General features: G+C 38.8%; 1 protein-coding gene across 2 annotated transcripts in view; it reads right to left on the bottom strand.

The window, feature by feature from the left end:
* ARFGAP3 (ADP ribosylation factor GTPase activating protein 3) overlaps positions 1 to 15,779 on the bottom strand; it is a 37,546-nt gene extending 21,767 nt beyond the window's left edge. Inside the window, exons 1-7 of one of the 2 annotated variants that reach the window (XM_067305658.1) lie at positions 15,621 to 15,779; positions 9,215 to 9,333; positions 7,956 to 8,028; positions 4,999 to 5,130; positions 2,854 to 2,937; positions 498 to 579; positions 47 to 106 (exon numbers count right to left, since the gene is read on the bottom strand). In XM_067305658.1, coding sequence (XP_067161759.1) covers positions 47 to 106; positions 498 to 579; positions 2,854 to 2,937; positions 4,999 to 5,130; positions 7,956 to 8,028; positions 9,215 to 9,333; positions 15,621 to 15,689 — 619 coding nt within the window. In that variant the 5' untranslated portion in view covers positions 15,690 to 15,779. The remainder of the gene's footprint in view (positions 1 to 46; positions 107 to 497; positions 580 to 2,853; positions 2,938 to 4,998; positions 5,131 to 7,955; positions 8,029 to 9,214; positions 9,334 to 15,620) is intronic. The other variant, XM_067305665.1, reaches the window with a different exon arrangement.
* Between the last annotated feature and the right edge of the window lie 1,999 nt (positions 15,780 to 17,778).

Below are 17,778 nucleotides of genomic sequence, written 5' to 3'. Positions count from 1 at the left end.
AAGTATGCTGTACTGGCTGCTATCTTCTTATGCTTACACTCATTACCTAATGCAGCTTTTGGTGATGCACTAAGGCAATCGACACTTGGTCCATGCTCTGGTCCACCTAAAAACATAATAAATAACAAGGGTGAGAGTAACAGAAGGCTCATTAGAATACTTAAAATATCAAAACACAATTCTTTACCCCCAAAGTCTTTTTTGATATAGACATCACAATATGTTACTTCTGTCATAACTTTACTAGTTACTAACAAAGCAGCAGACACCCAAAGATTGACTTGAAATCTTCTGAATCAGATTTTAATTTGGATTTCTTATTAAACACTGTTTATAGAACATTCAGTCCCCCACATTTTAGCATAATCCTTCTAGGAACTGCTTCCTCCCCACAATTCTTAAATTATTAGTATGGTTACATTCTTTAACTACTGAAGTAGTGTAAATGTAAACAGACTATCAGAAAACGGAGCTTACTGTTAAAGAATCAATCATACCTTCATAGCATTCTGGAATATTTTCTGAAGTTTTCTGCTTCAGAGAAATTGGCTCCGATGATCCCCATTCTGTGTTCTTTGCCTTGAAAAAAATTACGAAATCAAGGTGCACACAAAATATAAATATGAATAGTGTTCTCATGGACTGCTTGACCACGACTGATTAGTTAACATTATATTCTTATGACCACAGCTTCTAGGTTTAAAAGAGGTTCTCAGAAGGGGCAGTCATTAATAGTTACAAAAATGTCTGCCTTTATTAAGGGCTGCCATTTTGAAAAATACTGCTGAGCATCTGTATTTCTCTCTGAGGAATTTCAGTATGTTTACCACCCCAAAAATACATATATTCATTTTAATAATGTTTTAGATTTATTTATTGCACGTTGCTTATTAGTTTCTTATCTATAACAATAATACTGTATAGAAGATCTGGATTATTTATTTACATATAATACCAATGCTTTTCCCCACACTAGCCCCTATTTTCTACCTTTTTAATTTTTGATGCTGTGCTGTCTTCCTGAAGAGTCCTCCCACCTCCCTCAGACACATCCTACTCAGCAGGCAGGCTTGCAACCTGGTCTCAAAAGCACCTGGCTGGTATCATCTTTCCCACCAGCATTGTGCCACTGCCAGTTCATGCTTGTTCTTCCTTAGAACCTCTGTCTCAAAACACCATTCACATCCAGACAATCTCTTGCTCTGAGGTATGCAGACCACTTTGTCTTTAACCCCCTTCCTTCAAGGCTAGCCAAAAAGTTTGCTGTGGAAATTTATTTACTTTTGCCCATAAATTATCTTATTTCATTTTTAAAATTCTTTTATGGGTTTTGTATCAAGTTCCTACTTCTCGTCCAGGCCACAAAAACATTTACAACATTTCTCTACTTAAACTACTTTCTCTCTAGCTTGCCTCAGTTTTCTTTCATGCTTCTCCCTCATTCACTTTCAAGCATTCTTACATGTTGCCTTTTGCAAATAGAAATACTCCGTTTATTTTTCTACTATCAGGGTAGATGGTCTCCTGATGAAGAGGCAGCACTTGAATTCACAATAATTGTGTTACTTTTGTCTTTGCAAAAGCATTTCTGTGTAGTAGGGTGACCTTTCCAATCTGTAAAATGGAAATACTCTTTCCCTGTTTCAAAGATGGTGAAAGGTATTTTTATAAGTCAAATATTGGCTGTAAAAGAAGTTCCTAAAATAAAAAATAGCAAAAAAGCTGAATTTCCCTTTAAAGATTTTCCACTTTCTGAAACCTTACAAATATAACAAAAAGGTTACATTTTTAAATGCCACAATTGAAAAAACAAAAGAAAAAAAAACACTTAATTTTTCACTTAAATTACAGTTGATATTTCCCTCCTTAAACTTCCCAACTACGTTTGGTCACTAAAAAGTCATGTCATTTTTCCTGTGTTCTTCACACAGTTTAAGATACAAACAGTTTAAGATACAAGCAACTTGCATAGGCTTTTATTATTTGCTGCTGATGTACATGAACAATGACACTGTTATGACAGGGAAATGGATACAAATATAAACTGGTGAAGAGGTCTCACAATAAAAACTAATCTGATATACCTGAGCTCTGAATTCTTCTCTATCCCAAAATATGCCTCATGATGACACTTGCATTTAGATGTCCACAGACTGCAACTATACTAGAAAGCAATTATACTAGACCACTTAGTATTGTTGCAACTTTTTAGGAATACTAGGTGTAGTAAAAACTTAATTGCTCTAAGTTTAAGATCACAGTTGCTAAAGTTGTTTTCACTACAGACATCTGCGTTTTTCAAATACCAGACTCTCCTGAGTCTCTAGAGATCGAATTTCTGCAGTAAACACAGCATCTATCACTACAAGGCACCAGGGCAGAAGTGGGATCAAATAAATCAGAACCAAGAGTAGCAACGGCCCTCAGAATGTTACTTCAACTTTTAAAAGATGATGCAAGTATTTTGGAGGAAGAAAAAGCTTTTGCTTAGCAAATGTTTTACAAACTACTAAACTTTATAGATTAAAAACCAAACTTATCTTACAGTACATTTAAATCAGGGCACCCCCAAGTCAGCAAACATAAGTCTAAGTGGGATTTTAAGCCTAAGAAAAAATGTAGTTTCATTAGGCATTTAGCTACTATTTGGGTCATTCTAAATTATCATCTTAAAGCGGTTCACATCCAGGAAGAATTTTGAGACACACAGAAGGAAAAGAAGATAAATGTTAATTCACCAACCTATACTTTCTCTTTAAGGTTTTCTTTCGGGGTTTAATCTCCATCATAGAGCACACGGTTAACATAAGTGTTCTAGAAAACTAACAAGAATTAAATATAGGTAATCTGTACCTTGGGAGAAACATGGGATGCAAAAAAGTCTTCCTCTTTTTGTTGAGGTGACACAGGTGGCATTCCACATCCATCTGTCCACAGCTAGAAATAAAAAAGAAAAAAACTGATTTCCCTTTTTTAATTTTACAAGACAATTGTATCATTTAAAATGTATTAATCTTAAAATTTCATTTTTTCACATTAAACATTCAGTGATTTTTGCTGGTAAGTACTTTTCCCCTACAAATATATTTGAGCTTCAATAACTGACATTCTGTTTTTGGATTGGGCACATCTGTGAAGTCTTCCTTTACATTACCCATTTCCTTCCCAGTAAAATGCCCAGTGGGATCTCTGCTGCAGAAATACAGCCACCACTAGAGCTTTAATAATAGGCAAGTTTTTCATATTCACGTGTAAGGTTTTTTTCTCCGATATTCTTATTTTGCACAAAACAAAAAAACTATGAACACAATACTAGCAGTTTTTGGAAACAGTTTTCTGAATTGTCTCACTGTGGTTTGATATTCTGATTAATCTTCCCACCTAGTCTCCGAGTCCCAAAACCTCCACCCCGGTTAAAGCACAGTTTTGTAAGATGCTACCAATTTTGAGCTATGCATGATTTCAAGGAAGGCTAAAACTCACAATGCTGCATGCTGTTAGAATCTTGCAGGCCAGGACTTCATCTGTGATCTGCAGTCCAAGATTGCTCATAGGCAAATCATTTCTAATGGTTATTTGTACTATGTGCAAAAGATGCACAACCAAAAATAGTAACCTCTTTCAAAAAAGTTACTGAACATGTAACAAGCTTACTTCATCATTAAGCAACCAACTGAATTAGTAATTTAGAGAAGTTTTGGGTTTTTTTTTAACATGACTGTTGGGGGGGGGGAGATTGGTACTAGAATTAATGCTTTAAAATAACATATCTGAATAATTTACTACAGCAATTTAGATAGCACATAATCACTTAAGGTTGTAGTATACAACTTTAAAACATGTATGTCTTATTTTAAAATAATTTTTAGTGAATATGATTAATATCAAGCTATATTTGGATGGAATCTGTAGTTGAATTAAAACAACCATGGTTCTTCAAAATATTTTTCGGGGCACTTACAGCCAATTTAAATACACATGGTATACTAAAAGTTTACAAATATGTTTTACATCAAAGGTTGTTAAATTAGTCACAAGAAACATTCTCGGAAGTTAGCAATGTGAGCCATATTATCTATAACACTTATAATATTGTAATCTATTAAATTTCATACCACTATTTGACACATAGATTAGAAAAAAGAAAAGCAAAAAAAGCTTGTTTTTTAAATTCCCACTCAGCTTATCAACTTGAAATGAATTAGTCATGGACTTGAACAAGTTGAATTAACCAACCAGAACATTCTTTCTCCCTACACAGAACAGTTGTCCAACTCTTATTTAACACCTCAGCAAACTCTAATTCCACATACTTTGCTAATAACTTCCTACTGTCTGTGACCTAACTTTCTTTAAGGTTTTGACAACATGCATGAACTGCTTCAACATTTTTAATGAAAAACAACAAGTTCAGGGCATAATAGAACTTGCTAATTTTTCAAATATATTTTTTGCAAAAATGATTAAAAAATGCTCAGATCAAATCCCATTCAAATCAGGTATATTTTGTAATTAATTCTATTAGCATTTTTACTTTTTTACATGCTATAATTCTCAAATAATAATTCATTTCCAAAAAGGCCAAAATAAAAAACACTATATAGTTCACAGAGAAGTACTAGCATTTTTGCTATGCAGATACCGCTAATACAATTTTGGAGCGCACTTGTGAAACAAAATAGTTCACATTTTAAAGAAGATCTGAAGTTTCCGCCTAAAACTCGTAACAGTTACTACAAGTGTTATAATCACTGTTTGAGTAACCCAGAAGTGAACCTGAAATATCATGTTGCACTTTAATGTCACTATTCTTCCAAACAAAAAATATAAGCTGCAAACAGTTTACGTCCCAGGTTCACCTATTCATTGCAATGTGTACCCGTAACTCCAAAAGACAGACAATCTTTTGCATTACTGATTAGAAACTTAAAATGACTCTGGGGGGAAGAGGGGAAAGCTGTTCAGAAATCAAAATGACCTAGGACCCACATTACTCACATCAGTACCATGCTTTCTTGTTGCTTGTGTTGCAAGAGATTTAATCTTTTCCTTGTAAAGCTGAGCACCACGACTGTTATACTTTGCATTGGTGTCATTTGTTGTGCATCCATGTTGATGGAAAAAAGACGACTATGAAGCAGAACACAGAAAATGCTATAAGAAACAGGTTTTAAAACTAATACATTTAACATGAAAGAATTACTGCAATGCAGCAAAATACTCTGCTCCCCTGTCTAAATAAAACAAGAGAAAACCCAAACACATTAGCGAGTTTTTTAAAAACATACACAAGCTTCTAATCACATACAGAGAATCCAAGTTCTAAAACTAGTTGTAGAAAGGAAGAGGTAATTGATTCCCAATACTTGTGCTACAAAGGACATTCCTGATACTCTAAAAGTCATTGCCTCACTTCATCTCTGGCACGTTATTGAACATACAGTGTTCTCTTTAGCATCTGAATAACTGCACACAGGTCTTCCTTCAAGTGGATATACACACACACCCACGCATACAAAAGAAATGCATTTTATTCAGATTTGAGGTCTTAAAGCAAAAGCAAATCAATATGCTTAAAACAGAGTTCCACAATGCAGAAAAAAAAAGTTGTCTGAAAGATTAAAACATGGAAAAGCTGGGCGTTTTTTCAGTACCTAGAACTGACTAGCAAGTCATGGCATACATTCTTGCACAGAAATACTTGTCAAACTATTACAGCAAAACATAATAAAATATTTTCTACCAGGGTCAATATATCAAGATAACCTAACATTATGACCTCTTTTGCTGCAATTACAAAGTGCATATCTAGTATACAAGTACCAGATTTTGTAAACAGTTTAAGCAAACAGTTTAAGCAGTTTAACAATCATGCAGAAGGGATGTAATGCCAGCCAACTAACTTCCATGACTAATGCAGTCTAAAATGTCACGGATGTCAAAAAACTGTGTATTTTTTCATTTGAATGTATACTTAACATTCAGAGCTCAGTTTTGTATATCCCAATCATAATCACAGTGGAGATTTATTCTGAAAGCAAAAGGGTCTCTGAACACTTCAGATTTCTAGCACTCTGATACATAGCTAAGATGCTCACGAATCTTGTTTTCCAAGATTCAAGATCAACATACTAATACAGAATACAGATGTTTAATGTTAATCTGATAATATTTCTAAATAGTCATTAGTAAAAATAGAATGTGGCACTTATTAAAAAGTAAAATTAACATCTTTCCTCTAATTGTGTTAAACAGCAATTACTTTTTTTGTTTAGCTAGTTTATTAAATTGGTCTTTAAAGTTTCAGACATTAATCTTGCTAGGTAATCCAAAATAGGCATTATGAATTTGAGATATACATATTAACTATTAGACCTCTTGGGACAATGTATGATAGGAAAGAGCAACGACCAAGCAGAAAGACAAAAAAAGCAAAAAATTAAATAATTCAGATTTGTTGTTGATCTTCCAGGAATATACTTCCTGAAATTAACTAAAGTACTTTTCAAACTTTGTCATCTGTTCCTTCTGACTGCCTTAAATCCTTTCGCTAGAAAAGAAAATATTTTTCATGTAAAATATCTCTCTGCTGATTAGTACATAAAAATCACAGTTTTGACTAAGTGACATAACAGAAACTCAGTGAGGTAAGTCATATAAGAGCAGTATTGAAACGGAAAGTATAACTTAAAACAGATAACAGGAAAGAAATAGAGAGAAGACATTACTTTATTTCTCAAGAAGGTATGCAACTGCTCAGATCTTTAAATCAGGGAGACTGATCTGCTGAATGCCTAATTAAAAGAAAAAGGGTTGACTGAAAAATGCAGAAGTAGAAGATAATTCGTATAATAATAATCCTGAATTAACAATTCTTTGTATGGAAGGAGACAAAAAAAAACAAAACAAAAAAAGCCCCACAGCACAATATGAAAGCAATGGGCTCAAGGACAGCAGATAAGGCAAGCTCAAAATCATTAAGTAAAAACCTAGGAGGAGTCAGTTTGGGTGGGGGGAGGACACAAAAAAGCTCAGGCAAGCTTGAAGTTTCTCAAAGAAATAACATTAAGGACAAAGCATAATTTAAGAAAGATATGGGTTAAGCATTTAGGGGATAATCAGAAAAGTAAAAATTGCTTATGGAAGTTGCATGTTTCCAAATTAGGGGGGTCTACTTAAGGAAGCAATCTGTTATCAGCGCTTATCTTAAAAAAAAAAAAAAAAAAAAAAAAAAAGTGGGAAAACAGGCAAGATTCCAGAAAAGCTGACAAAGGAAAACATTCTCTTTTCAAAAAGAGGCTGAGAACAATACAGCAGTCAACATAACTTCAAATTACAAAAAAAATCATGGAACAATTTCTTAGTACCTAGAAAACTAAGTAGTAAGTAACAGCCAACATACACTTGCCAAAAGCAAAACACTGCTATTTTCTGTCTCTGACAGGGCAACATGTCCTATGTTGACTTCAATTATAGCAGCAGGTATCGGTCGTATCTTGACTTCAGTGAGACTTTTGACAGTGACATGATTTTTGGCATGACATTTTCATATGGTAGGTAAGGAAATATGATCATGAGAAAAGCTTGGGAGCTAGGTTTGAAAAAGCTAGAAAAACAGCCTTCAGTAGTTAACAGTGTTTCACTGTTAAACCAGATGTGTTGAGCAGGGACCCGGTCTTCTCTTTTCAGCGATTTTATTAATGACTTGTATGAAAAAAGAAAACATCTGCAGATTATACCAACATGGAAAAGCTGCAAGAAGCTTGGAGAAAAAGAGGGGGTACGGGTGAGGAGGGGGCATGGGGGACGAAAGAGAGAGCAAGAAATGGTCTGGAAAAATAAAAATATCCCAAGATGTGAGTCCATAAGAACAAACAACAGCTTCTAAGCCTAACAAGCTTCAATGTGCAAAGCAAATCCTTTGGAGCAGAATATAATTCCTAGGATGTACTTACAGCATTTGCATTTCCTCCAACTTGCATGCATCTCAGTTGAAACCAAGACCAATTGGAATCCAGCTCTGTAGATCTAAGCAGAGGGAAATAATTTTAATGTTATCTTGAAAGCCATTTGAAATTTCTCTCCCTTTTTTTTTTGTAAAGTGAAAAATATATATGACTGTAAAAGAAAACCTGCGACAGTACACAATATGTACACAAATTAATAAAGTCATGCACATACAAAAGTTTGAGAAAATTCACCCTTTGACGGATAGGTTTTCCCCCTTAAAAGCACCATTAAGATATATATTTTCAGGAACCATATCTGAACTCTTTGTAAACAGCCAATCACACCTAAGGACCAAAGTGATGATTCATACACCACATCACACCAAAAATTTGAGACCCAGTGAACATCAGGATGATTAACACTGTGATCATCAGGGATGGATTCTTAAAAGTCCTCTTGTAACCCTCCTGCATGCAGTGAAAAGGCAGCAAAGGAAGAATATTGATTTAGTTGATGAGCGATGGCTGCTCTTATTTGCAAGTCATTCTTAGATGCATTGCTCTCGCTTAAACAACCTTCCATTTCGAATATGTAAGTATTTATTAGGCCAAAAAGAGACATACTCTGCAGACCATGCGTTAGGACACTCACCTGAAATGCGAGAAGCTCAGGCTGCAGTTTTACAGTATGACTGAGACAACCTAACAGTTGTCATCAAAGGGGGTAGCCCTTCACACACAAACCCTCTCTCCCTAGCCCAATACTAGCACTCTGGTGACACCACAGTGAGCTACTTCAGGGAGCAAAACTGGCAAATGGCTATTTAGCTGTCTAAACTGGCTTGCTGTGGGGTTAGATGACCATTAAGACCAACATACTGTAACAGTGCAGAAGACTGTAAACAAACATTTACTGCAGATTTGATTAGGAAAAATTATAAAAGACTTCAACATCACACTTACTCAGTTCTTCATTTTCATCATCTTCAGTGCAGAAACAAATATGCCAACAAGTGTGCACTACTAACACAACAAGCAGGCAATGTGAATGGGTGCATGGTACAAATTCTACTGAACCCTACCTAATTCCCAAGTAGCTATCAAATAAATCATAGCCAATGCAAACTTTAAAAAGTCTGAACCAGTAGTTAATAGAAGAATGTATTTTCACCTCTAAACAGTCATCAGAACAACAAAAAAAACACTGTTAAAGGTTGCAATAAAAATCTTACCATTTTTACTATAAAAGTATAGAAACTACTTACCGAATGAAACTCAAATGAACACCAAGTGATCGATGGGTCCCTGAACAATCAATACAGAGAAAAACTCCATATGTTATGCTTGCCCAGCTAGGGTTTTTTGCTCCACAGTCAAAACATACCTTAAAGAAAGTAAAGATAAGTAACTGGATTTAAACATAACCACTTGTAATTGTACGAGGCTACCCTTACAGTGATCGGAAATTAACTCACTCATCCTTACAGTATGAGTTGACATGACACCTTCATATTATTCAAATTTCATAGGCAAGAAAGGAGAAGTCACACAATTTGCCCAAGCTTGTATGTCTGCGGTAATGGACTAGGCTTCCTGCATTTCTGGTTTTTGTCCATGATCACAGCACACATGGACCACGGGCTGAGAAACAGTGGATTGAAGAACCCATATCAATCTAGTTCAAGCATACAATTAACACAATACTTCCTATACCACTGAAATACAAAGCTTTTAAGAAATATTTTCACAAGGGCAGGCTCTCTTCATGATAATACCACTGAATCTACTCTTTTTGCAGTATGTACATGTAACTTCAGTATCAGCAGTACTAATGACATTATATATTATCCTTACTACACAGTCCTTGATCCTTACAGCAAGCCAATGAAAATCCTCTGTGTGAAGAAAGTGTTCACTCCGAGTACTGTGCAGCCTAGCTCTCAATGGTTCCATGCATGACTATTTGTACGATATACCACCATATATTGATATACCAACCTTTTGACTGTCCATAACACAGGTTGGTTAAAAAGCACAGGTGCCCATATTCACTGCACAGGCAAAAAGCAAAATTTCTTCCCCCCTGCCACCACATTAAATTCCTAACATTTAGCTAAAAATACAAAAGATGTTTGTAAGTCTACATCTACTATTCTTTGCAGGTCTATAGACTGCAGCTTTCAGGTCCCGTTTCTGTAATTCTGAATTGTGTTCTTCTTTGGCCAAGAAAAGTAAGAACAAAAAAATTATCTGATACAAATCAATTTTCAAATGCAAGGAAGAACATGAATTTGAACAGAAACAGCTATTCCTAGCTATTCCATGTGAATACATCTATTCCTATATTAAAGCATTTCATTATTTGGTTAATGCTCTTTCAGTAGGATAAAAAAAGATTGCAAAGAAGTACTTTAATTTCACAGTGAAAGCATCCACCTATAGACATACTCAGAGATATGTATTAAGAAACATCTCCACAGACAGACAAGCTTCTTCACTCAAATCAATGGAGTTTCAATCTGCAACCTTATCTTCTAACATCCTATAAATCTAATACATTCTTGGATATCAAGGAAAGTTCTAGCTGCATCTAGAAAGAAAAAAAAAAATTTGGTTCCTCCTGGTGTGGGGAGGTATGGAATGCCCTACAAGCAGGCCACAATGCCAGAACTTCCTTGTTAGGCAGGGAAAAAAAAGAAAAAAAGGAGTTAAGAACTCTCCTTGCTAGAGACTCCATTCATACAACCAAACAGAGATTTTTGTCTACATGCCCACTCAAACAAGACCAGAGTTTATCCTCAGCTCAGCTTACCTATCACCCATCCAAATTAATTTCAAGTTCATGCCCAGGAGCAGTCTGAGGCTAAGCTCTTCATTTTAGTGTGCATCTGTTTAGCTTATACAGTTCAAATTTATCAGGCACAAGCAAAGTTCACCAGCAGACCCAACATCAGCTCTTCCTAAACATGAACACTTTAAGTCTGAGCTTCAGTCAGGCTAATAATCTGTAACACAAACAGAAAGCATGGAGATCACAGACTCTGTGCTAAGTCTATTCTTTCTCTTTGATTTAGCCTTAAACAGAAGGAAGGAGAATGAAGAATATTTATGTATCCCACAAGGGTATATAGGAATGAAGACATTCATTGACATACGAAAGAAAAGAGAAGAAACAAGAGAAAAGCTACACAGAATGAGTAAGAAAAGGAAGGGTTAGAGGGTCTCCCTGAAATAAGCATAGATGGCAGAATGACATGCAGAGTGTTTGTCAGCGAAAAAGAAAAAAGAGCAACTCCTCACCTATAGCATATTGTAAAAACATTCAGGTAGCCTTGGTAGTCAGACTCATTCTCTTTTCCTCTCAATAAGACCATTCTCTCCATTATTTGAAATAGTTCCTTAAATAATCACTATATATATTAGCTTAATCTTTATTTTAAATTGGTTATTTTCAGGGTTTTTCTTATAAGGCCAAAAGGAGGACGGGGACAGCAAAATAGGAGAAGATACTGTTTTAGAACAATTGTAATAAGATAGCCCTGGTCTTGTTTCTAATACAAGAGAGCATAACAGACTTACAACACTATTCTGAGTAACAGAATTTCCCTAGAGCTCAAATGGGAAAAAAAGAATCTTGAGTATCAGCATGCATTTGAAAATTAAAAAAAAGCTTAAGAAGTTTAAAAATAAACATCCCTAAAATTCTTTTTCCCTCCCTGTACAATTATAAATACCACTTAATTTCATCAGCTTAAAAGTTAATTGCATCACCTTGAAAACTAACTGCCACAAAGCAGTATATAGCTCAGTGTCTCCACTCACATAGAATTAACTCTGTATAAACTGTTTAACCAGGTACCTGGGAAAGTTATTCATATACATAAAAATTTAGCTTTTAAAATTGTGATATAAGTAGACAAATGCCTTATTCTTTTGTGAAAATAATTTAAGAACTGCCATTTCCATCATGTTATGCAACAGAAATAGAAACATGTTTCATTAACTTAATACTTGCACTCATTTTGCTTCTCCTTCCTTATGAATTTTTAAAGTGCTTTGTATCACACAAATTGTAACAGGAATTGAAACTAAAATTAAATCAGGTTTCAGAGCCACCTTGTGAAATCGTTTCCATTTTAAAAACAGAGAAAGTGTATTTTCTGTAGTGATTTAGATAAAACAGAAGTCATCAAACTAATTATAGAAATCAACTTGAAAGATAAATAATGGATTGTTTATTTTGTGTTAAGTCACTTCAGGACAGCCTGGCTTCAGCAACAGTCACTTTGAAAAAAAGAGTAAAAGGCATAATCAATGTGTTTGTACCAGAGCAAACACAAAGACCTGGATATAATCTGCAGCAAGCAGTCATTAAATCAGCAACATCCACCTTGTACAAGATACCTACGTTAACAAATAAATACATAATATCTATTGCTGTTAGATATGGAAATGTACTAGTACACAACATACAGAAATGTTGGTTCTGGCACTTCAGAAGAGGTGAGCAGGTTCAGCATGTTCACTGAATGCAAAACTTACCCTTCAGGTCATGGTTACATAGACACTTTTAACCTGGCATAAACTGGGGCTGTTGCCAAAAGGACATCTGCTTGAGCTTGCCATTCCCACTGTATGGGACCACCAGAATGCTGTGTGATACTAAACTAGTCAACATGTAGTAAGTTTCATGACTGGTCAAAGGTGATCTAAACCCAAGCAGCCACTGCCTTAGTTACCAACCCCTGTATCCAGATACGCCTCCCTGCCCCTTTTCTTGCATCAGCAGTAATAATCACACTTGTTGATCCTACTGGAAACTAGTACTGCAAAACTGCTTTGAATCAGAGCAAAGGTAGGTCCAACTCACTACCCAGCCACATGATCAGTAATGCCAATATAAGGGCGGGAACAGGAACGTTTACCAGAGGAAGAAGGCTGGACCGCTCATTTTGGAAGTGTCGTAGTCTTAAATTGACCTAAGTCAGTCAGGGTATACTATATTCTACACTGGCCAAAACAAAACAAAATAAACTGCAATAAAGCATCACCACAACACACACACACAGTTAGGTTTCAGCCAGTTCAGATCCTTTATCTGGCTCCCCAACCAGGCACACCACTACTATCACCAACATGAGAAAAGTAAAAGAACTAGAGAGAAAGGAATCAAAACCTATTTCTTTTTCAGAGTTATTGATTCATGCTAGATTAAAAGAGACTGTATAGCCACAGTACCAGGGTGCAAGTCTTCAAAACAGGTAAGCTTTACAAACATTTCAATTAACAATACTGGGTAGCTTGATGTCTATGAACATTTTTTAGATGTACAAAATTCATCCCATTTAACAATTATAACATTTTTGTTAAATATTGTCAGGCAGCTCTATACTACACAATACACAAAGAAAAAACAAAAACTCCAAAAAGCTATTTCTTGTGCTATAAAAAATAAAGCAAACTAAAGCCACGTTATACATGTGTTAATCTCAAGACAATCATTCACATAGCAATTGAACACACTATAATCCACAAATTAAACTGCACATTTATTTAAATCAGAATTTTTCCTAAGCACATTTGTACTAAGAATTACTGCAGAGCACCTAGCACAGTGTAAATATATATGTCTGCTTAGTAGGTAAATAGTAAGCCCAGCTGCTGCACTGAAGAGAGTCTAGTTCTTCCCAAACTGTATAAATAAACAACACAACACAATTAAAGAATTTAATAAGCCTTTAACAGAGAACCTTTCCAGTATTTGCATTTCTTTCCCATGTCAGCAGAAAAGCCCTACAAGTAAAGAATGCAAGCAGAATCAGAAGAATACACCAAGAGAAAGAGAACAAAATAAGCCAGACCCAAACATGAGAAGATAAAATGACGGCTGCAACAACTTGTAATTAAGAAGGTTGTTTGGATAAGTGAACACAGGAAATTTGTGGGACATAAGCTGTTGATCTTACTCTCCCTCTTTCCTTCCTGTCTTCAGAGATCAACAAGATAGGACTTCACTGCAGAGTTAATATGAGTTATCTGCATCTGAGCTATTTCTTTCAAACTGACCTAACCTGAATGGGAGAAAACTCTGTGCCAATATTGTCAACACTGGCACTAAGAAATACAGTGCTTGACATGACTGCAAGGTCAGACAGGTACACCTGAGCAACCACAGGTCAAGTCCAGCATGGTAACAATGAGTTCAGTACAGGAGAACTATCCAAGCAACATGATTGCCAGATTTTCCATCCTTGCTAGCAATACCTTCTGATTCTCTCATGATACCAATGGCAAAAAAGCATCACAATAGCGTTACAATACTATTCAATCTCTTAGACAAAGTGCCAGTGAATTTCAGGAGCTTGTAGAAGATTGTCTTTCTGACTTTCCTTGTTGGGTCTACATTTCCTTGATGGACCTCTCACCCCACTGTGAAGGCAAGCTGTAAGAATGCTTGTATTAGAAACTGACTGATGAGTTTTCATCTCTGATCTCCACTTCCTGAGAAGACAGATACACGTACATAGCCAGTATATTAAGGATTTGTGTTCAAAGTGTAGCAGTCAATTTTGCACCAAAGACCTCCAGATTTGTATTTCCAGCAAATAAAAATAAGGTGTTTCTTCATAACGTCAGACCAAAGTTTAACAGTTTAAGTTGGATCAATTTCTCAGTATGTTCACAGCACATGACAATGCCAGCACAACCAAGGAACTAGCATTAAAAAGCACAGAACTGCTGAAGGTAGCTCTGCTTCCCAACAGTTTGTCATGTCACTTCACAGTCTGAAGCGCTTTCCAGTTCATAACTAGCCACTGAATACCTCAATAAATAATAAAAAACAATAAAAATAATAAAAAACAACAAGGCTTTATAACACTGAAAAGTTAAAAGCCTAACTAGATGAGTACAGTGCAATAAGAAAACATCAAACTTTATTGCCACAGAAAGTGACTGTGCTATGACTAACCTATTTGATGAAAAAAATACATTCAGCACTCTACTGCCTCACCACTTTAGAACTTGCTTTTTTTTTTTTTTTTAAATCTGATTTAGTCCTTTTTCTAGCAATTCCTAGACCTCAGGTACCTGAAAGGAGCTCACTCCCCTAGTTAAAAGCTTAACCCTAAACGAACAGCGCAACATGTCACTCAAGTCTGCAGCGCCAGCAACGCATTACACCGTCCAGAGGAATGGAAGAAAAGCGAAAAGGGCTTTCCTCCGTTTCCGGGACAGCCACGCCGGGTGCCGCTGGCGGAGGGAGGCGAGCAGAGCCCCGGGGCCAGACAGCGGCACTCACGGAGGCGCTTTCAAAACGACACCCTCCGCTGGGGCTCTCCTTCCTCTCACTGGGACACGGGGCGCCCCGGCGCCGCAGGCCGCGGCGGCGCCTCACGGCGGGCGGCTCCGGAGCAGCCGCCGCCGCCGCTGGCCGGGCGGCCCCGGGCAGCCGCTGGGCCCGGCGAGGGTGCGGGGCGGCCCCCGCGGAGGGGCTGCGGGAGGGGGGCGCCGCCGCCGCCGCGCCGGGGTGGGGCGGGGCGAGCCGGGCGGGCCGTCCCTATCCCGCCCCTCGGGCAGTGCGACGTGTCACAACGGCGAAGTTCGGCCGTTGCCTCCCCTCCTCCCCCCCGTCCCGTCCCGACCAACAACGCCCCGTCCCGGCGCCGTTACCTTGTTGGTGGGAACGGAGCGGAGTCGCTTGAAGATGGCGGCGATGTCCTGCTTGCTGGGCTCGCACATCGCGCCGCAGGGCAGGTGCGGGGGAGGCTGGGAAGTGGAGCCCGCCGCTCGCCTCGCGCTGCGCCGCTGCGCCCCGCCCGCCGGCCACGCAGCGCGCGCGCGCGCACGGCGCTGCACGCGGTGCGCGAGGGGGGGGCGGAGCCACGCGCGCCCTCACCGCGGGGGGCGGGGCGGGGGCGCGGCCTGCGGCAGCCACAGGGCAAAGCGGCGGCGCGGCGCGAGGCGGGGGGTTCCCCCCCCCGGGTTGCCCTGGAGACGCGCAGCGCTGCTGCGTCAGCGCCTTCCGTTGGGGACCCGAACCGTCACGGAGCGGGGGAACAGGGGTGAGGAGGGGGCGGCGGCGCCGTGTCAGGGGGCCCTCGGGCTACCTCGGGGCGGGTCTGTGCCCCATCCGAGCCCTTTCATGGGGGAACAACCGTCGGCGGCGGGGTCCACGGGGCGATCGCCGCAAGGCTCTAATGGCGCATGTGGGGCGGGGCAGGGCAGGGCAGGGCAGGGCAGGTCTGTTACATCCGTGGCTTTAAAACGCCGTGAAGAAACAACACAGGCTCCTTTCGCTTGTTTTGGGAACAGGTGATAATGTACACTGTTACCCCTGTGCCTACACTTTCTTTGCTCTAAGGCTCGACAAATAGGTTTCAAGCACTCTACAAATTTTAGTAAAAATATTGTTCTCTCTCTTCATCCGCGTTAAAGTCCAGAACGGGGGACAAATGAGTCAGTGCAAAAAATGAATAAAAAATTTAATTGCAGATTTTAATTGCTGCTTTCAAAAGCAGCATATTCAGATCATAAATGTGAAAAACTCTCAAAAGAGGAAACAGAATAATAGAAATATGTCAAGAACTTTGTAATGTATTGGTATCCCTACTTCTGGGTACCTTGAACAGCTTGTACAGGAGTGAATTAGTTTGCATACAGAGACCATATGTCAGAGTTGTCTCCCTAGCACTCCACTTTAGGGGAGGATTATTACATGGGGCATGTTGCTTGGCCATTTTTCTGGAATATTGGCCTGTATGCTGCCCAGGCCCCATAGGGGCCAGTCAGGGTCTGCTGTGGCCAGCAATGAACGCAGTATGTGCTTAAGAGTGGCCCTCGCAGAGCAATGCAAAGACAACTTTGTGTCTCTACAGAGCTCAGCTCAGTTGCATACTGTGGTAAGATGATCTGTGGTAGAATCTTCGGAGTCTGGCATCTTGGCACTCTTCTTCATCTGAGACCATGAAGGCTGTATCACTTTCTCCCCTTATTCTTATGATATATGTGAGCTGGGTCCAGTCCAAACCATTTCCCTGTCATCTCCTGGTAAGACTACATAGTTTTGCATATCTGGAACAACCAGAGTAAGACACAATTTCTGCAGGAAAGTCATGGAATTATAGAAAAGTCTAGGTTGGAAGGGGCCTCTGGAGGGGGCCTCATCTGCTCTAAACTTCTCTTGAAAGCAGGGCCTTAGATTAAGTTATCCAAGACTCAAATAGTCATGTTCAAGGCTTGGCATAAGAATCTAGCTCCAACCCCTCCTCCTCAAAACTACATCAGCCTCAATGCCCAAGAACAAGAGGTTCACTATTTCCCTATAGAACCTAACAGCCCCCAGTTCTTACTGGTTGGCCAGGTACTAATTCAGGTTGCTCAAATCCATTATCATCTTGGTTCTGGCCATGGTGCACGCTGCTGGCCCTGCAATGCCGTCTTCGGTTGAGCATGAGTTGAGGGTGTATAGTTGGAACACGTGCTGCAGGCTGTTCCTCTGCACTGGGCCTTTAGCTCTGCGAATCAGAGAAGCACACCCTGAGCCTCTAGGGCCTTGCTAGGAGTCACTCACGAACTGATCACAGCTACACCAACTCAATACATGGGCATTTCACTCTTACTTTCAGAATATGGACACCTGTTGCTGGCAGCAGGACAGCAACCTCTTTACTCCAGATCAACTTTGTTCTGTCTGGCTCTATCACAAGGAATGGGCCTGACCTCAGGATAGAATAGTAATCCAAGAAGCCATCTGTATGCGTATAGCCAAATACCATTAGGACTAGAATTAAAACATCTTAGCCTGCAGAGGCATGAAGTTGTTGGCTAT

Source organism: Apteryx mantelli, chromosome 1 (assembly GCF_036417845.1).
Source record: "Apteryx mantelli isolate bAptMan1 chromosome 1, bAptMan1.hap1, whole genome shotgun sequence".
In the NCBI taxonomy this organism is placed as follows: Eukaryota; Metazoa; Chordata; class Aves; order Apterygiformes; family Apterygidae; genus Apteryx; species Apteryx mantelli.
The sequence above is the reverse complement of the archived record's forward strand: the minus strand, read 5'-3'. Positions and strand labels throughout refer to the sequence as shown.